General features: G+C 35.0%; 1 protein-coding gene across 3 annotated transcripts in view; it reads left to right on the forward strand.

Moving 5' to 3' along the window:
• LOC127971522 (GDNF family receptor alpha-4-like) overlaps positions 1 to 24,656 on the forward strand; it is a 236,256-nt gene extending 211,600 nt beyond the window's left edge. For all 3 annotated transcript variants that reach the window (XM_052574589.1, XM_052574588.1, XM_052574587.1), the window contains exons 2-8: positions 10,522 to 10,797; positions 11,462 to 11,542; positions 15,694 to 16,039; positions 18,386 to 18,495; positions 19,785 to 19,919; positions 22,506 to 22,666; positions 23,611 to 24,656. In XM_052574589.1, coding sequence (XP_052430549.1) covers positions 10,644 to 10,797; positions 11,462 to 11,542; positions 15,694 to 16,039; positions 18,386 to 18,495; positions 19,785 to 19,919; positions 22,506 to 22,666; positions 23,611 to 23,751 — 1,128 coding nt within the window. In that variant the 5' untranslated portion in view covers positions 10,522 to 10,643 and the 3' untranslated portion in view covers positions 23,752 to 24,656. The remainder of the gene's footprint in view (positions 1 to 10,521; positions 10,798 to 11,461; positions 11,543 to 15,693; positions 16,040 to 18,385; positions 18,496 to 19,784; positions 19,920 to 22,505; positions 22,667 to 23,610) is intronic.
• Positions 24,657 to 25,605: the final 949 nt, after the last annotated feature.

Raw genomic sequence — 25,605 nt, forward strand, 5'->3', positions numbered from 1 at the left:
GAATCTGCCGACACCTGATTTTAACTAGACGTATTTTTTAATTAATGCTTGTTTTATAACTCGGCAGAATGGCTGAAATTAAACAGTCGCTCACTCGCTACGCACTCTCTTCTGAATACAAATAGAAAGCGCCCACGCATTTACACTCTCTTGTGTTTTATATATCCTGCGGGTTTCTGTCAGTCGGTGAGATGGTGTACAGGTGGCAATTACACCAGAACGGATAAGTACGAAATCTGCATGTGTAACAAGAGTTTATTCTATTATTCATTCAAATGTTCACAATCTATTTCAGCTCCCAAACTTCTCAGGCTTTGGGTTTGGGGAGGATTTAAATCTATTCAAGCCACAAGGCATGCAGAATTCCTGCATTACCAGAGCAGCCTCCCAAAACACACCAAACCATCAAGTCTTGCCCTTTCTCATCCCATTGTCTTTCAGGCAACGAGGATAAATGCTCACTGTCAGAATCCAACGAATGCAATGTTGCATTTCACCTTCTGAGGTAGTCAATTGTGTGTAACTAATTGCCATCTTTGTTTGTTCCTCCTTTTTTCGGCTTCTCTGCGGTCAGTAAATAAGAAAGTGTTGTTTTGACTTGCGATCGTGTGCGTGCGCCTGTTGTCCTGAGACTTTGGCAAGCAGCCCGGAGTTCAATGTATGAAATGAACTCTTAGTCCATGCAGCGAGTGAACCGATCGACAACTTGTAAATAACCCCATGCATGGTCAATTACAAGCTTTATTTCAACGGATTATATCTGCTTCTTGTAAGTCATCCTCCATGCAGTGAAGGTGTTTAGGGTTCAACTGAACTGCGACACAAAACAAGTTGACTTTGATAGGCTGTAGTGTTAACTCTCTACAGAGCGCTACAGAGCGGTTCCAGATGCAAAAATCGCATTCATTTTCTTCATGGAGAGATGAATTTTTAATGACAACATATGCTTGTACCTTTAAAGATGAACTTACCATGACCTCTGATATTATTATGTGATAGTACGTGCTACAAACCCACAAAATCAGTGTTATTAAATAAATAAAATAATAATAATAATTAATTTACAATAAACAATTTATTTATATGATTATGTATATACATAAACACATATTTTTACTTAAACTTTTATATGCACATTTTATTAGGATCCAACAATGATGCATTCAAAAGTGACAATAGATATTTAGAATGTTACAAAAATGTATCTTTTTTTTTCATTTTGTTTTTAGAATCTTGAAAAAAATGTATCACCAATCAAATGTAACACAGAAAATATTAAGCAACAAACACTGAAAACACTAATAAATATTTCACTTTTGCCATCAAATGAATACATTTTGTAATAATAGTTCACTATATTACTGTTTTGCTGTATTTTTGATCAAATACATGCATGGGTGAGCTTTAAGGCACTTATTTTCAAAAACACACACACACAAAAAACTGATCTTAAACTTTTACGTATTATATTACTTTTATGTATTATATTACTTTATATTATAGACAATAAGTCAGTAATATATAATACAGTACTTTTTAATTCAGTGATGTACATTGCAACACTTTGTGGGATTAGTAGTTGTCAAGTTTCTACTTTAAAAGAAAGTGTGTAATGCGATTCTTCTCAAAGCTGGTTGATTTGGTTTGAGGAACTTTCTAAAAAATCGTTGTTGATGTCTCTAGTCCGCACATGTAGACATTCATAAACATGCAGTGACAAATCCTCGATCAGGTGCACAGAAGCTGATCTGATCTAAAAGCTGCGGTCAGGTATGTGAGGAAATGTGAACGTGTAAATGTTTGTGCAGCAGGTGATTTCATGTTTCTGCAGGGAACCGCATGCTTCTGTGCCTTTGTGTGCGATTACGAGAGTTGCGTGTCTCGAGGTGAATCCACAGATAAATCACCAGCCTGTGTTTTGTTGCTGGAAGTGAGCCGTGGGGAATAGGCATCTACTACTGACAAAATACATGATTAAAGGAAGGCCACTGTGTTCAATGCATCAGCTGATTAGCATTGACTTTCCAGAGCCATCAACATTATATTATAACGGCATTTACGAGATTTAAGGTCTATTTTATGTGGACTGTTAGAAGACATTAATGTGTTTCCATTCCGCTTGTGTCTGATGCATTTTCTACCATTGTTTTGTGATGAAATGCTACTGGCTTCTCTTCGTTGTTCATTGTGTGTTTATAGGAAACTCCCGAACAGAGAAGCTGAATGTGATAGAATCTGCATTTATATGCAGCATTAGGTGTATACGCCTGACTTGTGAATAATATGGGTTTTCATAGATTATTCTCTTGCACATTTTTTATAACTGAGGAAAGTGACTTTTTTGTGTCGAATTCAAGTCTTTTAATCATGAAGCGTGTCTTGATTATACAGTATGTATAATATAACAGTATGTAGTAATACTCTGCAAATGAAAAGGTTGGAGAAACACTTATTAGCTATGAAATGTTTTCACTATATTGAACAGACGATAAAAAATCTCTTATTTTCAGTCCTAAAACTGCGATGCAGAGGAAGACGAGGACATATTTCCCCTGGAACTGACTTTTTGAAATTGCTTCTCTATCAAAACATTGTACAAGCAAATCTGTCTTTGCTCTGGGCTGTATCTCTGGTACACAAAAAAACATGCGTGATGCGTTGCATATAGAGTGGAAGAGTTGTGATGCCTACAGTTTTTTAAACATCTTAAAATGTTTTGCTGTTTCAATTTTCTAACAGCAATTTATTTTCCTTTGATGTCAGGTAAGTGGTTTTTGTGCCCAGTTGAGTAATTGTGTCTGTGATGTCTTGTATTTTCAGCATGTTCATGTTTAAAGCCCTCAAACTTTTGATTGGCTGTTCTAAATTTATAATATCATCTTTTTCAGTGTTGTGCGCAATGAAATGATTTTGCGAGAATCAAGTTCTACACGATTCTCCACTGGTGACATTAATGTCAGCGATGTGCGGTTAGGCCGTCATTAGCCAGCACCTCATATTTGAGCTGTGAATTCACCCTTATTCAAGATTCATGCTGTCTTTAAGATTTAACGAACATTCATTGGGCCTCTGGCTGCCATGCATATAAAATGTATAGTTTGCATGACACTAATAATTGGCGAACAGGTTAGTTAGTTCTCACCATCTCCAACTTATCTTCTTCATGGTCAGGGCTGTTTTAAACTGTCTAAAAATATTAGACAGAAAATGGAAGATTATACTTTATATATTAAAAAGTAAAATCCTGACAAAACCTTGAAAGAATTACACAAGAGGACACACAAAGTAAAATAGCACTCAAGGTTAAAGGAATAGTTCACTCAAAAATGAAAATGTGCTCAGAACTCACTAACCCTCAGGTTATCCAATATGTAGATTAATTTATTTTTTTCTCATCAGATTTGTTGGATGGCTCTGCATTGAATGGGGTGCCGTCAGAATGAGAGTCCAAACAGCTGATAAAAACATCACAATAATCAACAGCACTCCGGTCCATCAGTTAACGTCTGAAGAAGACAAAAGCTGCGTGTTTGTAAGAAAAAAATCCATCATTTTGAGTCATCAATAAAAATACAAATCATCTGCTCATATTTTGTTTCTCCAGTGAAAATCAGGAGTGAAATAAGCACAAATAAAGAACCGTTTACAAGCCAAAACGGCTCTAAACACATACTGTATGTCAGTGGATATTGATGTGAGGGACAACAGGAGACAGATTTTCTCACTGGAGGATGCGTTATTATGGATTATAGACTCATGTTTTTGTAAAAAGCAACAGGTTGACGTTACATGCATCTTAATGATGGATTTGTCTTTTGCAAACATGCAGCTTTTGGCTTCTCAGCTGTTAACTGATGGACTGGAGTTGTGTGGATTACTTGTGGATTATTGTGATGTTTTTATCCACTGACAGATTTTCAATCTGGTTTCTGACCGCATCGCAGCACAGAGACAGCACTCATTCATTTAAATGATATTCGTTTAAATTCTGATTCTTCGCAAAATATCAGTGCTGGTATTGCTAGATCTCAGTGCTGCGTGCGACACTGTTGATCATAACATACTTCTACAGAGACTGGAAAACTGGGTATGCTTTCTGGGATGGTAATCAAATGGTTCAGGTCATACTTAGAAGGGAGAGAGGATATTATGTGAGTCTAGGAGAGCATACTGTAAGTCTAAGTGGATGTCCATGACATTCGGAGTCCCACAAGGCTCAATTCTAGCACCGCTCTTGTTTAGCCTGTATATGCTTCCACTAAGTCAAATAATGAGAAAGAACCAGATTGCCTATCACAGCTATGCTGATTACACCCAGATGTACCTAGCCTTATCTCCAAATACAGACTACAGCTCCATTGACTCCCTCTGCCAATGTAATGATGAAACTAACAGTTGGATGTGCCAGAACTTTTTTCTAGACTCAAAACTCACCTGTTTAGCTGTGCATTTATTGATTGAGCTCTGTGCGATGTCTGAAATGATTGCACTGTATTTTATGCAAACAGAAATGTCTGCAATTGCCTTCAATATATTTTAAATCAAATTTTAAATCATTTTCAAAGTTTTTTAATTCCTTTTTTTATTTTTGTGATTATTTTACTTTCTTTTATATTAAGCACTTTGAATTTCCATTGTGTACGAAATGTGTTATATAAATAAACTTGCCTTGCCTTGACTGGGCTCTCATGATGACGGTACCCATTCACTGCAGAGAATCCTTTGGTGAGCAAGTGATGCAATGCTACATTTCTCCAAATCTGGAGCAGAAACAAACTCATCTACATCTTGGGTGGCATGAGGATGAGTAAGTTTTCAGCAAAGTTTCATTTTTGGGTGAACTACTTTTCTGAAACATTTCAGTGACAAAATGTCAAAGATAAGTTAAACTGGTGAAGAAGTAAGAACAAAATGAGGATTTCCAAAGTGTTTGAAACATTCATGCACAGTTCAGCTGAATTATAACGTTTACCATTTATGTTATTAAACTGAATGTACAAAGCAAACTATTTGCTGAAATATCCGCAAGATAAAACAACAATGAAAAGTGTGGTTTATCTGTCCATCAGATGTGTGTGAAGGTAGTGTACTATGGGTTATATATATATTTAAAAAAAATCACCTTAGTCATATAAAATAGTTATCTCTGTTAGATTGTAATTAAAATGTCATTCACATTTGTTGAACAAAATCATTTTCTTTCCTCACTGAGAGCATTTGTGAAGGTATAAAGAGGCTCTGTCGGTGTTATCCTAACAGAGTCCATTAACTTTCATTTCCACTCTCATCCATTCTAAAGTGGGTCGTTAGTTTGGTGCATCTGGGTAACTGATCGGCTAATCTGTCTTTGATTTATGTGCAAGGAGAAGCGAGGACTTAGCACAGGGCTCTGAAGGAATTGATGACTGACATGGTTAATTGGCTAAACCCACTGGTACACTGAGACAGGCTTATTGGAAATGTCAAATCAAGCACTTCATTTGCATTCATGATGTATGGTGTCTATTCTGGCTTCTGCCAATGCAGCATTAGTGGACACTTTCTGCGATGGAGAGAGGCTGGGGTTTCACGCTGCTGTTGGAGTCGCGCGATTGACCATCAGTCTTTTCACAACTTCAGCTCTGAAGGTTTATAAACACTTGATTGCAATGTTGGCTTTTTGCATGCTCACCTAAAATATCAGGTATTTGGATGGATGGAGAAGTATGTAATTACTCACCATTATTTGCCCTGGCATATTTATTAACATCAATTACAAAGTGATTTGGTTTATTCAAACTAACAAACTAACAATTGCAGCAAGCTGAAGTGATATGTTGATGACATGGACTGAATGAATCACGTGTTTAATTGTGGTTTTAAGGATCCAACACATGGCTAAAAACAATAGAAAACAATAGAAACCTGCATATAGCTTGTTTGTCCATACTTGTTTGGCAGCAAAGTAGTTTAAGCACTTCATTTTAAAACAAATATAGAGTAAAACTGTAGTTTGGGGATTGATTGCTTAACTAGTTGATTGTTAGCATGCATATTACTAGCAAATTGGCTGTTTATTAGTACTTTTAAAGCACATATTAATGTCTTATTCTGCAAAACTATATTTTAGATCCTTATCCCACTTCATACCTAAATTTGACAACTACATTATTAACTATTAATAGGATGCATATCGAGTCAAACGTCATATTTAATGAGAATTGGAACTTAAAATAAAGTGTGACCAAAATGGGTTACTTAAAATAAAATTAGCATTTACTGAAATTAAATAAAATATAAAATCTTGACTTACTGTGTGTGTCAAAAAAACACTTCTTATTTTCATTTAGTTTAACTTGTATCTCCTAAAATAACTAAAACTAGATTAAATAAACTGAAATGAAATAAAAAGTAATAAACATTTTGTACAATTTAATAGTTTTATAGTAACAAAATTAAAAAAACAACTGTCAAATGTAAATAAAAATACAATTAAAATAGTATCTCAAAGATACAAAAATCACACTCACGTCAAAAGTGTGAAAGTTGGCAACTCTGAATTGGGCAAATGACTCGCGATTCTCAGCGTTTTTGTCTTTTTATCTGGTCCGTTATAAAGAACCGACTCATGAGAGTCAACGTTTCCGTGAAACTGACACATATCGTTTTTCAGATAAATTTCGCAATCTTCATAAACTGAGCTCTGAATTGCACAAACATCCTTTAAAGAAGTCATTGGAATAAGTGAAAACAGTGACTCTTATAGTCTTATTGTTTGAATGGGATATGTTTGAGCTAACTCTAAAATCAGACTTGTCGGTTTGGATCAGATATTGATTATAAGCCCATGCTGACTTTGGACAATAATCATCAGGTGGACACAGACTGTAGAATTGCACCATTCATCTTTACAATAACAGCCCACTTAGGGGTCTCTCACACAACAGGTTGTCATTTGCTGATCAATAGAAGTCCTGCTGTGCAATTTTGCTTCTCATGTTTCACAACGGACAGGGCACCAGCCGCTTGAAATAGACTGTGTGTGTGTGTGTGTGTGTGTGTGTGTGTGTGTGAGTGAGTGTGTACAAAATATAGAAACAAAAGCTATAATTTGCAGGTTGGAAGTCCATAAGCTTTGATGTGCCGTGGATGACAATTATGAACTAAAAGAAAAGTGACTAGAGCTTGGTGCTTGCTCTTTATTGTCTGAATTATGTGCATCAAGTGTTAAGAATGAGTTTGTGTTTTATAGTTACAGCACATAGTGTACAGTGCTGGTTGGTTATAGATTACATGTAATCTGGATTATGAAGTAATGAAGTACTTGTAATTATATTACATTTTAGAATAGTCCTAATCAGACTGCAGTATTGGTTAAAGACAGGATTACATATTTTTAACACAATAACAATAAATTATTCTCTTGGTATTTTTATCATACAAGATTATTAAAGTCAATGTGATAAACAATTTGGGTCAAACGTAATATAAAAGCAATCAAAAAGCGCACTGATTATATGCCCTTAAATGTGTAATGTAAATTTTGAATCAGTAACATCTTCAGTTTGGGAAGGCTTTCTGGCTGCAGTGATGTAAAGACTTGCTTTATCATATTTAATCCACTATGACACTATGACTTCTTTCAAGAACATTGTTTGAAATGGTAGAGTGAATTACAAGATAAATATATGCACTAGAAGAGGTGTACAAAAAGAAAAAAAAAGTTTTGACTCTGAGGAAAAGTCAAAAGCACCATAAAAGTAGTTTATATGACTAGTGCGATGTATTCCATGTCTCTGATGAAAGTAAAGGTTTTAGTATTTTGGAAATCTCACCCTCTGGCACAGCTTTCAGATCTCAGTTCACACTTGTCCGCATTCAAACTTGAGCAGGGAACGTTATATATATACGCCAATGTTATTAGCATTCATGATTCAACATTCAGAAAATGTCACGTTAGCTAACGTGTTTTTTTAGGTTATGATTTGGCATATTATTAGATTGTGATTTGGCAGCTAACATTACATTTTCACCTTCACACATCTCTGTTCTCTCGCCTCTGATCATCTGAAAAGAGATTGCATGTATAGTTATTCAGAGCCTGACTGACACGCATCCTCAAACAGAGAACATATTGGTAATAATGTGGATTGCAAGAGTGTGAAGGACAAATATTGAGTCAAAGACACCCTTTATTCAATAATAGCAGCACATTCGTTTTTTCAGACAACATGCTTGTTGATTTTTGTTTTTCTTTATTTGATCATACAGAGTCTTGATGTTAAGCTTTTGCCAATAACTTTGGAAGAAGTGTTTAAAATGTGCAGAAATGTGCATGTTTTCGTCCCTTTAGTGCGCAGTTAATCATTATAGCCCTACAAAAATGTTTTTATTTTGATGCTTGACTTTTAACAGCTGCTTGTAGAGCTACTTTTATTCGAAAGTGTAAATATGAATTAATCTTAAAAATATATGCCAGTTTTTTTTTTTTTTTTTTTTTTTAAACCAGAGTACAGTCTTACTCATGTTATGGTATTAACATGACTTATATACAAAATCAAAATATGACCAAATATGACCCTCGTAACTTTCACAGTACAAAATACAAGTTTATTTTAACATCTAACTCTGAACTAAAATGCAGATTTTACATATGCATCATTTGAAGTCTAATAGCCGTTAGCAGTTATATATAGCCTTGTATAAATATAGATACTATACATGATCTTTATTATTTGCACAATAATAAATAAAGGAATAAATTACCCATGCATCAGGAACTAAAGTTAAGAAAGCAGCGTCCCTCATTAATATGCGTCCTAGTCTGGTGGAAGGGAGAGGAGAGACTTATTTAATTGAAATAATGAATGTGTTTTGGTTTGATCAGACGGTGGCTTGGCTGGTTTTTTATCAGACTATTCCTTCCCTAATCCAGCTCAGGCACTAATGTTGAACAATGCTCCAATAAGATATAGAAAGTCTCATTTTGCCCGCTGTCATGTTGATTTATTCTCATGTCTGTAGTCATGATGCATCGCCTTCCCTGCCTCCACAAAAACTGACTGCATATGGTTGCATCTGTCAGAAAGCCTTTGAGTTTTTCGGGTACAAAATATCAGCCCACAGATTCTGCTATTCCCGACTGAGGCTGAAAAACATCAGGCTATCACCGACAAACACACCGATGAAAGAAAAGCCGTGTCAAAGTCATGCAATGATGCGTTTCAACATTTAGCTGAGTTTGTTTGAGTCCAAAAATGTGGTTGTGATTTTACCTCTTATTTGAGATCATCATTAATTCAAAACACTAGCACATGCATAAATCTGTTAGATGTTGAAATTATGTTTTTTTCCTCCTTTTGTTTGAATTTCGTTCAGAGGCCTTTTCTCATGCAATTTAATCAGTGGATTAACAGATGGTGTTGCAACCTGTAGAATAGTTTATGTATGTATGCATCCGTCTGTATGTCATTTCAGGAAACGTCTCTGAGTGTCATCTTGTATTTTATGTAAATGCATTCATTCGGACTCTCTAAGCAGTGCCAAGTTGTATGATATATAAAATAAAAGCAAATGCTTATGCAATTTATATGACGCCTGTGACTGGCCCATGAATTTGAATAATATTAGCATTCAAAAGATTTTTTATATTTATTATAATCATCATAAGTTTGTCAGATGTTTTCACAACTTTGCTGCAATAAAAATCATTATTCCTTAAGCGTGCATAATGTACGTTGCATTTAATTCTTGTGCTGTGCTGAAAATCCTGGTTTAAACAGTCAAGCCTTTTACAAATTGCTTGCAAATCTTTCGTTATGTTATATTATAAACAAACATTGGATTCAATCTTCGTCAACTTGTTTTCTTTCAATTATCACAGGTTTAATATTTCTGTTTGGTGTGAATTAGTCATAGGCCTGAGTTTGGGGATAACACATTACAAGTTACGTAATCAGATTACTGTTTAATGCATTACTTTTCAATTTATATGAAAATATCTGAGTTACTTTTTCAAACAAGTAAAGCCAGTTACTTTGGTTTTTGTTTTAACTTTGGCAGGACACCACAGGTGTACCATAACACGGTTTAGTCCAATGTAATGACATCAACTAGCATTTTTATAGTCAAAATGACCATAGTGCAACATGAGGGATAAAAACTACAGAATGCAGATACTGTAAATGCAATTTATGAAGAGTGCATGTTGTAAAAACAACAGAGAGAGTATGGTAACAGACAAGACCTGGATCAGCGAGCTGTAGTTAGTGAAAGTGAATAATTACTTTTGAACAGCAGATGGGATGTGATTATATCTGATGAAGTGCAGCTGTTTGTGCGTAGCCTGTGAAACCTGATGGTTATTTGATGGAAATAGAGACGTTTGTGTCTGGTGGTCACTGTTTCTGATGCTGACTTGATGGATATTGCCGTGTTGGATGTTTGCTTTCTAAATAAAATACACTGTACACCTGTAATAAACCACATCTGGCAAAGCTTTGATGGTGAATTGGACAGAAATCCCTTCTTTATTGCCCTTAGCTCTGCAGGTCCTGCTTTCTGCGGGGAGAGACTGTCTCATAGCGGGAGACACCTGTTCCAGTGATGAGACGTGCAGCCCGCGTCTGCGGACCCTGCGTCAGTGTGTGGCCGGTAACGGCAGCATGAAGCTCGGCCCCGGAGCCCGCAGTCAGTGTGCAAACGCCGTCTCTGCGCTGCTGTCCAGTCCTCTGCACGGCTGCCAGTGCAAACGAGGCATGAAGAGAGAGAAAAACTGCCTCAGCATATACTGGAGTCTCCACCAGTCCGGGATGCATGGCGAGTAACATGATAGTATTTTACTTTATCTCTAAATACTAAGAAATGCAGAGAACTATATATATATGCATGCATGTGCGTAGAGAATTTTTCAAAACTGAGATTTATACATCATCTGATAAATAGGCTTTACATTATCTGAGATGCAACTATTTGAAAATCTGGAATCTGAGGATGCGATGAAATCTAAATAATTAGAAAGCATCTTTAAAGTTGTCCAATTTAAGTTCTTAGCAATGCATGTTACTAATCAGAAATTAAGTTTTGATATATTAACAGTAGGAGATTTACTAAATATCTTCATGGAACATGATCTTTACTTAATGTCATATAAAATCGTTATACTATGGGGCTTTTGAATGCTTGAATCTGATTGGCTGATGAACGGTCTGAGGTGTGCAATAATTTTTTGGGAAATGCATGGCGAACGTAGTTCCAGGCAGCTCTCCTGACCGCATTAGTTTCGTATCACTTCGCATAGTAAAACTGTAATGATGGAAATTACAGGACTAACAAAAACAAGAACATGACAGACGATTTTCCAAAATTAAATAAGAACTTGCAATTAGATTATATTGCACTTTAAAATACTCATAATCAGACTGTGACCCCTTGAGATATACTGCACTTGAGATATATGATTTAAGGTTGTGTGTTCTTGCAGGGCTTAACCTGGTAGAGAACTATCCGTATGAAGCGATCGAGAAAGGCTATGACTTCGTCCGTCTGGCCTCCATCACTGCAGGTAAGATGATCATACAATATGGCGACCTAAAACAAGGAAAAATGTATATTACAAAGATTTAATCAAATGCTTTTTATCTTGTAGAAGTGAAGTGAAGGAAAACTCTTATTATACTGCATGTAATTGCAGTCAATGTGTCTTTATTTGTATTTTGACTGACTAGACACTAAAATGGAGCTCAGGACTTAGAAATAGACTTATTTAACTAAGTTGAAATAAAAAGGCACACACAGGGACCCTAGTACAATAATCTTTACTTTAAATGTCATGGTGCCCCGACATCATATTAGCATCGCAAATCTGTATTAGCAGTGTAAACGTAAAGTAGTGTAGCTCTGAAACTTGTTCTCACTGTCATCTCCTTTAGTTCTACTCTTGTTTTTGTTTCGGCTGTCCGATGGAAATTAGTCATAGATGCTCGGTTTGTCTGGACTGGATCTTTCATCCGCTCTGTGAGAATCAACAAAGCTGTTAGGTGAATGATTTGGACGGACGTTTCTTGGCTCTGCTGTGATTATTAATCGCAATGAAATCGAGAAAGAGAGATTTCAAGAGTCTTGAGTGAGCTGCTTCTTTTCATTTTCCTCAGGTTTTACTGACCTCAGCCTGAGTTATTTACTGTGCTTCTGCATTACCGTCACGATGCAGGCTGTTCAGTCGGATGATGTCGATCGGAATGCTAAAATGATCTCTTGGAAAGACGTTTCAGCAGCATTCCGTTTAATTTGTTCCATCTCATTTTCATTCCTGACTTCCTTTCACATCATGAGGCATTTCCTTTGGTCGTAATGATTTGTGACTCAAACTAGTCTGCCCATGTGAGTTATCTGAACCTCGGGTCATGTTACTCTTTACCTTTCAACAACACATGCAAAGGTGGCCCAATGCATTCATCCAACAGGACATCTATGAATCCAGTAATCCCAAAAATAATGATTCCATGCAATTACAACAAAGCGGATGTTCCGCTAACACTTTATTTTAGGCTCTCTTAACTAGTTGCTTATAAGCATGCTTATTAATATAATATTAGCCATGTATTAGTACTAATTAAGCACATATTAATGCCTTTTTCTACATCTTTAATCTTAACCAACACCTAAACTTAACAACTATTTTACTAACTATTAATAAGCAACAAAGTAGGAATTTATTGAGGGAAAAGTCGTAATTCATAGTAATTCCCTATTCTAAAGTGTTACCGATGTTTTAAAGCCATGCAAAAACATGAAAAAAGATTTTGAAATACAAAAATCATACTTTCTGTATTTTTCTGTCTTTAAATATTAGATTATAATAGAGTACAATAAATGATATAATAGCAGATAACTGAAATGTGTTTAGATTGAAATACTTTAAATTACTAAAACTAAAATAAGGTCAAATTAAATACAAAAAATGTAAACAAAAATGTCAAAATCAAATAAAAAATTACCCAAATTAATGCTTAATTATTGTTATTATTAACATTAAATAAAAAAAAAAAAAAACAGAAAATATAAAAATAAAAGCTAATTAAAAAATAGTTTTAAAGCCATTTAAAAACAAGAAAAAAGATTTTGAGATACAAAATCATACTTTCTATATTTTTCTGTCTTTAAATATTAAATTTAATATAATATATTACAATAAATTATATAATAGCAAATAACTGAAATGTGTTTAGATTGAAACACTTTAAATTACTAAAACTAAAATAAGGTCAAATTAAATAAAAAAAATGTAAACAAAAATGTCAAAATCAAATAAAAAACAATTACTCAAATTAAAGCTAAACTATTGTTATTATTAACATTAAATAAAAAAAAGGAAAATAAAAAAAAATAAAAGCGAAATAATTTTTTTAATAAATACCATAATAGTAATATATACATGATACTAAAATAACACTGGCCTAATATCAAAGGCAAATCTTTAAAAGTCACATAAAAAGTTTAAAAGTTTATACTCTAGTTCTTTAAAGATCCATGTTTTGGTTATTCCCAAAAACCCAAAATCAAAACACTCATCAGAAAAACCCATAATGTAACATGAATAACTTTTACTCTCCAAAGAGCGATTTAGAAACACAAGAACCTGGTTCAGCCAAAACTGGTCTTGATAAGAAGATCATAAGGAGCTGCAAAAAACCCATTGAAGTCTGATGTTTTGATGTGTCCAACTCAGATCTGTTTAGTTGTTTGAAGTCTGAACAGCAAAAAGCATCGCAGAGATCAGTCCATATTCTTCACTTCACATTTAAATGTAAAGTTTCTCACCTTTTTGATGCTTTTTACATTTGCTTCTCTCAATCGTCAGTCCTTGTGAATTAACTACAGCACTCATCTCTGTGCCGCCGTATGATGATGAACTTAAGTTTGTGTCAAAATTGTGCAACTCCTCATCCTTTTGATATGTGTTGTGCTTTACTGTTAATTAACTCACCCATCCAAGATGTAGGCGATGTTTGTTCTTCACTAGAACAGTAAACATGATTTTTAGCTGAAACCGTGATAATTGATCATTCGTAAAATGCCTGTAGTCAGCAGCCGCCTGTTTTTGAGAATAAAAAAAAAACATATAAAGGAACACAATTAATCCCTGTGGCTCCTGATGATATATCAAGGTCTTATGAAGTGAAAAAATAGGTCTGTGCAAGAAACTGGACATCTGAACATATCTAAAATAAAAAGATTTAATTAAAACGAGGCTATGAGGGATCGACGTGTGTGTGTTCAGTAGTTGTACTGTTGATTAACAACATATCGCTGGTTGATAAAACATCTTTCTAGGAAAAAGAAACGTCAGTAGACAAAAACTCCTTGAGAGTTGTCAAAGTTGTGATCTAGGACTGCAGTATACATCTGGGCGATATGAGCAAAATCTTATTTTATGGAATGAAAGTTTATTGCATAATGATTAAAAAAATAAAATAATAAAAATAAAAATAATATAAAAAATCGAAAAAGAACAAAGAAGCCAATCACACGGACAATAGAACATAAAATACGAATTAAGTTTTTCAGCTACAGTAGTCAGAAATAGGCATGTTATAGAAATTAAATAATTAAGTGTACTTAAAAACCACACAGTCTTCACTGTATGAATTTAATATGAATTGATTCTTATTAACCTGTTAACTGTCACCCGTCTGCCCTGTGGGACGCCTACATTTACTTCACTATATTACAATTAAATCTAATCTAATCTTAACAAACTATATATCGTTGGAAAGGTCTAAGACTCCCGGATATATATTTTATCAATGTTTTTTGTTAAAAATTATGTAGGAAAAGTAATAGATTAATTTATGACAAGAGTGCACCCTGAAAAATCTACATTACAAAAGGAGTTTTGACCTTTGTTAAAAAAACAAGACTTCTTTGTTGCCTTTTTCTCTATCACATTTTAGAAATCATGAGAAATTATATATCAACTGAAAACTTAAAATCTCAAAATTCATCCTTTAAAACTCATTTTAAAATCCGACATGGCATTACCATGTAAATGGTACATCAAAATCATGTTACAAAATGTTTTCATTCATGAATAATAAAAATTTAAATTTGGATCTTGCACTACAAAGTCAATGTTAAAAAATATGAGTGACAGTTAAGGGGTTAAAGATACGCAAGTGATTCATTCTCTCTTGAAACAGCGAGTGATTTTCTCTTTGCCTTCTGTTATTCATTAATGTCACAGACTGCAGCAGGTAAATTAGGCTGCTGTCACTTTAAGATCGACTGAAACATCCAATATACTGCTTTCCACCCAGATGTTTATATTCATTGATCACTTAACTGACTGTGGGAAACTTAGGATTGTGAAGAAAGAATTGGGCGTTGAGTTCTTTTTGACTGCTTATTGTGCTTAATAAATCCATTTAACATCATGCAATCAAGCACGCTTCTTTAACATCATTCGTCTGGCTGACTACGTCTTGTATTAATTTTCAAAAAATTCTGTCATACGTGCACAAACTGACAATCACCTCTTATAAACTACTACTAAATATTGTAGAAACGTATATGACGAATATAAACGAAAATGGCTGTACAAAAACTGTCATTACAAGCTTGGTTCATCCAGTGAGGCTGATACTAACTGGATATCGACTGAGCAGATTTGATCACTTCAGTCGGTCTGAATGACTGTATTATAATTCTCCACAGATTCTGAACTCGGTTTGACAACAGTGAACCGCTGCCTGGACGCAGCCAAAGCTTGCAACGTCGATGATGTGTGCCAGAAACTGCGCACCGAGTACGTGTCAACATGCATTAAGCCCTCCACCAAGTCGGGTTTGTGTAACCGATCGAGGTGCAACAAAGCCTTGCGGCGGTTCTTCGACCGTGTGCCTCCGGAGTACACCCACGAGCTGCTGTTCTGCCCTTGCAGCGACATGGCCTGCTCAGAGAGACGACGACAGACCATCGTGCCCAGCTGCTCCTATGAGGGAGAAGATAAACCCAGCTGTCTTTCCCAGATGAGGATCTGTAAGGCTGACTATGTTTGCAGGTAAGTTTCAGAGACTCGGACAGCCATGTATCTCGTGGGCGTTGGATTAAACAACTCACCTTGCATTCACTCTTTTCTCTGAGTGAAGAAAGCCTTGACTTTTCTATAGCTGTCTGGAGAAAAGAGAGCGTGCACGTATTACTGCCGATAAGAAAAGAGCTTTTCTTCACACTCCTCGTAATCCTTGTCTGTATAAATGGGCATTGGACAGACAAATTAAAGCTGTGAGACCCTGAAATGTTTCAGAAGTCTGACTGGTCCAGATAAAACTTCACGATTGTGCATTAAATATTGAGAAGCGCAGGTTAGATGAAGTCGAATCCAGCCCTCATTTGTGACCCTGGACTACAAAACCTGTCAAATTGACATTTATACATAACCTGAAAGCTGAATATATATATATATATATATATATAAGCTTTCCACTGATGTATGTTTTATTTGGATCGGATAACATGTGGCCGGAAATCTGGAATCTGAGGGTGCCATAAAATCTAAATACTGAAAAAAATCATCTTTAAAGTTGTCCAAAATTAATTCTTAGTAATGCATATTACTAATTAAAAATTAAGGTTTGATATATTTACGGTAGGAAATTTACTAAATATCTTCACGGAACATGATCTTTAGTTAATATCCTAATGATTTGTGGCATAAAAGAAAAATCGATAATTTTGACCCATATCGTGTTTTTTTTATTCCTACAAATACACCCCAGAGACTTAAGACTGGTTTCGTGGTCCAGGGTCACATATGATGACAAGTAATATTCTGTATCCTCAGACAGAGAGTCACACGCATCGCTAATTCAGTCTATGGCTATAAATAACCAAGAGAAAGCCATCTGTTGATGATTAATTGGTAATAGAGATGGGAGCAAATCAGTTCTGCTATGAAAAATAATATTTGCTTGCATTTGTAGCATTTTTGACTTCCAGTGGGTGATTAACGGACTCAGTGGCATTAAGAAAATAGCAGGCTATGATTATGATGATGACTATATATCAAAGACGTTGTCAGGATGTTGGCATTTAAATCAGACATGGTCTATTCTAGCAGTATCACAGACAATAGGGGAAACAGTGCTAGAACTGCATAATGGACTCTGATTAAACAATCAAAATGTAAAGTGACTCTAAAAGTGAGTGTAAATTATTTCTTTATTGTTAATAATAACTCTTTCCCTGCCAGCGTTTTTTTTAGTTGCCAGCAACTTCCAGCATTTTTCAGAATTTTCACAAACTTTCATAATTTGTTGTATAAATATCTGAACATGCAACATGTTAAAAGAAAGACAAACAAAAACAAACTTCATGCACAATTTCTATCAACACTTGAATGTGGGTGAGTTTCATAAAAAGCAACAAAAAGCTGAGAAAATCAAGAGGTCACGTGATGATCACGTTATTTTTAGTGCTGTCAAATGATTTATCACGATTAATCGCATACTAAAAGTTTTTGTTTAATGTATGTGTGCATACTTATTATGTATACAGGTATATAAATACAAACACATGCATGTATATACTTAAGAAAAACAATTCTAAATATGTTCTTTACATACTGATTTTAATACCAATAAAACTTCATCTTTGTTTCCAAATGCAATGACTTCAGTTTTTTCCTTGTTTAACTGAAGAAAGATCTGGCACATCTTACTATTAATTTCATCAATGCATTGGCAGAGGGAGTCAATGGGGCTGTAGTCATTTGGAGATAAGGCTAGGTAAAGCTGGGTATCATCAGCATAGCTGTGATAGGCAATTTGGTTCTTTCTCATTATTTGACTTCGTGGAAGCATATACAAGCTAAACAAGAGCGGTGCAAGAATCGAGCCTTGTGGGACTCCACATGTCATGGATGTCCACTTAGACTTTTGCTCTCCTAGACTCAAGTAATATCCTCTCCCTTCTAAGTATGACCTGAACCATTTAGGGGATGGAGAGCCTCTCTTTGCCATGTTGCCATCAAAAAAAAAAAAAAACACATGATAGGTAAAAATTGATAGCCTGCATGCTCTGTAAGTCGTTTTGGATAAAAGCGTCTGCTAAATGCATACATTTAATTTAATTTAATTTAATTGAAACTCTTTTAACTTGACACAGTGTCTTAAAAATGTGGCACTCATGTATGAGAAGCTTAAAAAGACATGAGTGTATCGGTCATACATGTCTGTCTTGTGCGTTTACATATAAAATCAATGGAAATGTAGCATATTGTGAACGGCCCCTTAGACGCCGGTGATCGTTCTTCATGATTTTGTCAGTATGGCCGACAGACTTATTAGGAGACTTCAGTCTGCTTGGCTGCTTTCCATGCATATATACAGCTGTGCTTCTTCTGCAGGTCCCGTTTGGCCCAGTTTCAGTACGACTGCCAGCCAGAAGAGCAGTCTGCCACCGGCTGCAAACAGAGAAACTACGCCGCATGTCTTATTGCTTACACTGGACTGATAGGTGAGTGATTTAAAGCTGTTTTAGACAATAGCAAACTGGAAAAGGAATTGCATGCATGATTGTGGCACCCATTAAAACCGGAGTGAGGCTGATGCAATTGGTTTGAAGAGTCATACCTTGATTATTCTCTTACTCAAAGAAACACTGGGACACCTGTGATGAGAGACTATAAAACTACCCAGACAGTTTTAAAGTCATGGAGAGATTGATTTCACTTCCCAATAAAATAGATTGAAAGCAATAATTTTTAATGAGGCTTTCTGTTACATAGAGCCTTTTTTTGTTTGTTTAGTTCTGCTTCATGCTCATTTGCTATATATTGAGCAAAGATAATCCTTTTTAAATAAATCTCTTTTTAAACAAAACGTTCAATTCAACCGATAGTATACTTCTGACAGGAAGTTTGATTTTCTGAATACACATACTTGTCTTATATTAAATCTATATGTTTATACACTGGCTGCCAAATGTTTGAAATTAAGATTTTTAAGAGTAAAGACGTCTCTTTTGCTCACCAAGGCTGCATTTATGTAATTTTGTGAAATATTTTTACAATGTAAAATAACTGTTTGCTATTTTTACGTATTAGAAATTTAATTTATTTCTGTGATGCAAAGCTAAATTAAAATGTAATTAATTAATTCAATTAGCAGCATTACTTCAGTCTTCAGTGTCACATGATCTCTCAGAAATCAAAGAAAATTATTATTTTTTTTTTATTCATAATTACCCTTATTTATTTATTATTATTATCATTAATTATTTAGCAGCACATTTATTTTCAACAATGCTAGTGATCAGAAATATGTCTTGAGCAGCAAATCAGCATATTATAATATGATTTCAAATTTTTATGATTCAAATGATTTCTGAAGATCATGTGACACTGAAGACTAGAGTAAAGATGCTGAAAATACAGTTACTAATAAATTACACTTTAACAGAGATTCACACAGAAAACACTTATATTAAATTTTAATAATATTTCACAATATTACAGTTTTTACTGTATTTTTGATCGAATACGTGCAGCCTTGAGCTGAAGAGACAACTTTCAGTTATTTTTTTAATTCTAAAATATAAAGATTTCTTAATATATAATCATGATTAAGAATTCATTACTGCTCTATAAATAGGGAGAATATTTATAGGTCTTCATAAATCAAGTCTATATTTAGATTTAGATTGTTGAAATCCATATATCTGTTATGCAGTATTTCAGTGCTATTCTGTGCATTGAACAGATTATGGGAAATTACAAATGTCTGAATGCATTTTTTATATCACAGGAAGCCCGATTACACCAAACTATGTGGACAACTCCACATCCAACGTGTCTCCCTGGTGCTTGTGTTCAGCAAGCGGGAATCTGAAAGATCAGTGCACCGAGTTCCTGGAATATTTCACCAACAACGTCTGTCTCAGTGAGTCAAAGCTCCTGTTCTGTACCTTATCTGTGTCAGCCGTCATGTATGAGTCTCGATGTGATATGTGGTCTGGCAGGAGGACTCTCTGGTTACTGTTAGTCAACATTGTAATGTCATTATAAAACTATCATTATCGGTATCGGCATATATTATTCAGAATAATCGGCTATCGTTATTGGCTGAGAGATTTGGTATGGATGCATCTCTATTTATCATAGTCAGATGTTTCTGAACCTTAAATTCAGGAATGAATCTTAAACACTGTATGCATTTAAACAACGTGTACAGATTTACAAATGAAGGCCACAGGAGACGTTTTCTATACAGGAAATGCTGACATATATATAATTACTTTTAGCCACCCATAAACACTTTTATAATTCTTTAAAGTTTGTATTAAAGTTGAATGTCCTTCACAGCAGCACAGAACAGTATGAAGTCTCCTCTAGCTATTCACTGCACCATTAGTCATACTGTACATTCTCTGTATGTCACATCAACCTAGCGTTCACCGCCGCTGCGCAGAAGACCAAACAGTCTCTCAAACGACAGGAGATTTCAGAAATCAGCTCATCTGTCTCTCGTTGCTTGCGTTCTGATTCTCCACTTAAGCAGAACCAGGACATACTGTTAGAAAAGCATTTGAAGAGTGTCACACTTTAGGATTGTCTGCCTTTGGTTTGAATTGGGATATATTTAATAACAAGGTTTGTCTATGTATGACTATGATAAGAACTGTACAATTATAATAATTCTTTAAAAAAATAATAATCTAAAGTTTGCTTAACCTTTAAAACTAACCTTGAAATGTATGATGACAGAATAAATGGGTGTATTTCAACTATGTGCACTTTTTTTATCCCAAGCATTGATTTATATTTAAAAATAAAAGATTTCCAAACTAAGCTTATCGAAGCTAAAAGATTTCCTAAGAACAAACTTTTTCTGTTATCAAGATCACATGTTTTCATTTTAGTTTTTCAAACATTTTATATCTTAAAAATCCTTGCTAAAATAGTAATTTGTTATTTATATAATGACATTTTTTTTTTTTTTATGTGCAAATGATTTTTTATTAAATGGTCCATATAATTTAAAATAATATATAAAAAAATGTTTTATCTGTTGCTGTGATCAAAGCTGAATTTTCAGCATAATTTCAGCATCAGAGTCACATGATCTTCAGAAATCATTCTACTATGATAATTTACTGCTCAAGAAACATTTCTGATTATTATCAATGTTGAACACAGTTGTGCCGCTTCATATTTTTGTTGAAACTGAGATTAGATTTCAAGATTTTTGATACACAGAAAGTTCAAAGGAACAATAATTATTTAAACTAAAAAATATTTTGTCAATTTTTATGAAAAAAGTATTTTAATAAAAAAAAAATCTTACTTTTGAATGGTACAGCAGTTAAAATATTTTATAGATTTCACCATTTTACTTTTTCAAAAATTGTATTCACTATTACATATTTATTGTCCGTTCTATTCCAAATTACATAAAAAGGATTAACTACAACATAAACTACCTAAAATCCATAAAATGCTACTCTGTAAAGAAAAAAAAAGTTTATGTTTCATTCCCACCACCATAATTTTTTACCACTGACTGGAATATGATTTGAGATGTTGCAAAGAGATATTTTTGTTTCAAATAAAATTTACAAAAATTACAATAAATTCAGCTTTGTTTTTTTATACTTCACTGTGCCTATATAGAAGAAGAAACACCCATGAGCAGTCTGTATTTAGATCTTCTACTGACGTTTACCATCTGACGTCAAGTAGGCTGCAGACGTTTGAAAATTTAGAGAGCTATCTGAAGTGCAAAGCTTATTCTGAGCCACAAGCATACATGAATCTCTGATGGATATCCAGCCCCCTCTCAGTCACTCTCCTCCAGTCCCGTTCCTGAAGGTCCTTATGTATTATATATATATAACGATTTATCATTACTGCAGACTCTGTGGCAATATTCAGCTTGGTCCTGTTCAAACAGAGATCTCTTACATGAAGTAACTCCTCAGACAGCCGAGTGGCAGCTCTCGGAGAGAGCGATGTGAGCGGATGAGAGTGATGTTTGGTCAAGCCACTCATCTGTGTGTTAATGAGAGGATGTGGAGAGGCAGGTGCAGAAGCACGGCCTGAGCAGAATACTGAGCGCCGCTTAGACCAGAATTCAAATAAGCGTCCGATAACACCAGCAGTTGCAAATGAAAATGTTGTCACAAAGTCAAATTACCTTTATTTATATACCGCTTTAAACAAAATACATTGCGTCAAAGCAACTGAACATTAATTAGGAAAACAGCATGTCAATAAAGCATACGTAAAGCGTGAAGAGTAGCGGTCCTAGTACTGAGCCTTGAGGTACTCCATACTGCACTTGTGATTGATATGATACCTCTTCATTCACTGCTACGAATTGATGGCGGTCATATAAGTACGATTTTAACCATGCTAATGCACTTCCATTAATGCCAACAAAGTGTTTTAGTCTATGCAAAAGAACGTTATTGTCAATAGTGTCGAACGCAGCTCTAAGATGTGGACGTCTTGTCTGTTTTATGAATAGAGAACGCTCTCCTGACGTTTGGGAATGGAATGGACTTGACGCCCACTCCCACCCGACTGCCACGGTTCATCCCTGTGACAGACCGAGGGCCACGGAGGACCACTGTGTTTGTGACCATGGAGACAGAACAGAACACTCTGAGCCCAGCCAAACCTACGCAGGTGAGGGTTAGAGATGGGGAGCAGTTCGGTGATGGGTTTATAACTGCCTTGATTGTAGTGTGACTCTGAAGGAACCGGCTTTACAAAATATAGAGCCATTTCATCTGTGCTGCTGAGAGATTGCAAAATTGGGGCGATTTTTCTAGAGTATGAAACTCTGTATGAAACTGCAAATAGGGAGTCTCTTGGAGTAAAACCAGGGCTGTGTGATTAATAAAACTGAAATGGAATAAAAAGAGTGAATGGAATGTTTCAGAGTGAAGTGCATCACGGTGTTCTTTTAGTTTCGGGGGTAAAGAATACAAATAGTGTGAGTTACGTAATCAGATTACTTTTTCTTGTATTGCATTACTTTTTAGTTTGCAACAAAATATCTGACTAACTTTTTCAAATAACACAAGTTACATTGTTTCGCATGTATTTCCTGACATCTCTCCTGTCCCTGCATTCAGAGAGATTAGAAGTGAGGTACAGAAACACCTCTATCAGCCCAAGGCTTATCAATTTCAGTTTTGGTGTTGAATGGCCTTTACAGTTCCCAACTTTTTTTTTGTTATTAAAAAACAAAAATGCAAGCCCAGCCCAGGTGGCAAAAAAATTAAAATAACACAAAAGTAACAATGCATTTTTATGGAATAACACAATATTGTAATGCATTAAGTCAAAAAGTCTAGATTATTTATTTATTTTTTATTAATTTAAATTCAGTGGCAGAAACAAGCTTTCATAGATACTTTTAGTATAATCAAAAAGATGGCACTGGAAAATTCCAGGGGTTAAATATAATCTTTTAATGGAAAAAAAAAAAATCCGACCCTGATGTGCACATGACCAAACTTCCACCAAACTTTAATTTTTTTTTCTGGGGGAAATGCAAATGTAGTCATGGATTGCAAATCCCATTCTAAACCAAACTGTCCATGCTTTCTCGTCTCGCTCCTCAGGACTCTGCGAAGGTGAGGCTTTGGTCTGACTCCACCGCATCCTTCGACACACAGCAGAACTCGGCTCGTGCGTTTGCTGCTACATCGCTGCCCATCTGGATTTATGTGTTTCTCAGCTTCTTACTTCACTGTGATCAGTAAATAGACTCAAGACTTTCGGGACATCTATTCTGACATGCTCGTGATTTTGGACCAACGGGAATCTGTTCAGCTCCAGAGCTGTGGAAACTGTCCTCGCCGGCCTCATTTCTCTAACATTGAATTCATTGTGTTATCTCTGTTTCCGTGGAAGAACCAGTTAAACCTACAGAATCTGAAGGCACTTTTCCAGAAATGAATGTGGCTGGTCAAACACAAAGGCCAGCGGGAAACCTACCTGTACATTTGTACATAGTGTCACACAGAGTCAATATGAAACTGTGCTGTTCATTGAGAGTTTTAGTCTAAAATCATATTTTTGTGGGGTGGGGAGCCGATTCAAAAGACTTAAAGTTTCTGAAAGCCAAATAACCTTCTAGCACTCCAAAATCAATTCCTGATTAAATGTGGAGAGAAATTTTTCTTTTATAGTTCCTCATGCATCAGTTCAACCGTTTGGAGATCCCCTTGAGGAAACGGCGATTTAATATCATTCTGTTCAACTTGACTGAAGAGAAGACGAAGGCTATTTCTGATCAATAATAGAGGGGTAATGCTTTGGGTGTAAGTAAACAGTCCTCTTCCCAGAGCTCATAATGTGCTATTGGGACATAAGCTACTTCATTTTAGGGATCTTGGAGACTCAACATTGTTGTGGCATAGCCACAGCTGATTCCTGGCCCAGTACTGTGTCTTTATGTATAATACGATGTATTTATGAGGAGTCCCTGTGGTTTTGATCATGAATATGAAGGCTGGTGTTGTGGGAATGGGGCAAGGGAGGTGTTTCCCGCTCCAGACGCTGCTAAGAAAGCTCTTGTTGTTTCTCAAGGAAGGCTGGGAATCTCATTATGGAACATTCTTTGGTTCATCATATGGCACTAATAAAAGATGCTGGTTCATTTCAAGCCTGTTGCTGTTCCTTTGTGCCTCAGAAACTTTGAGCAAACTGGCACAAAAATATGGAAAAGTTAGTCAGGTGTGTGTGTGTGTCTTTGTCAAAAACATGCTTGGGGCCAAAAGTGTAGAGAACTGGTTATTCATAGAGAGAAGAGATGCTATAGAGATTCCTCGTCCGACACAGAGATGGTTTATGGCCAGGTAAATCAAGTGAACTGTGGCAGGGGGATTATTTGGATCTCAGGAAGGGAAGAACATTTTGTCAAAACTTGACCGTGCTAAAGCCATTAATTCACTAAGATATATATATATATTAATGGCTTTAGCACGGTCAAGGTATTTTTTGTTTTTTTGGAGAACTCTATTAAATATATATGTTTTTTTTTTTTGTATCGGACTACAAATAATGTTAAAGCCTATATCTGATGTAAGATAATAACAAAATTGATAATAATAAAGTTATATAATATATAATTTTAAGTGTTAAGGTAAAAAAATGAACAGAATTAAATAACATAATTAAATTAAAACGAAAACGTGTGTGTGTGTGTGTAAAAATTTAATAAAATGAAATTTAAAGATTATTTTATATTTATAATTCCTAATATATGTTAAATATGTGACACTGGAACACAAAACCAGTCATAAGGTTAATTTTTTTGAAATTTAGATTTTTAAAACATCTGAAAGCTTAATGAATCATCTCTCCATTGACAATATTTGAATGAGATACAACTATCTGGAATCTGAAAGTGCAAAAAAAAATCTAAATTTTGAGAAAATCATCTTTAAAGTTGTCCAAAATTAAGTTCTTAGCAATGCATATTACTAATGAAAAATTAAGTTTTCATATATTTATGGTTGTAAATTGATAAAATATTTTCATGGAACATGATCTTTATTTAATATCCTAATGATTTTTGGCATAAAAGAAAAATCTATAATTTTGACCCATAC

Source organism: Carassius gibelio, chromosome B14, assembly GCF_023724105.1.
Source record: "Carassius gibelio isolate Cgi1373 ecotype wild population from Czech Republic chromosome B14, carGib1.2-hapl.c, whole genome shotgun sequence".
NCBI lineage: Eukaryota > Metazoa > Chordata > Actinopteri > Cypriniformes > Cyprinidae > Carassius > Carassius gibelio.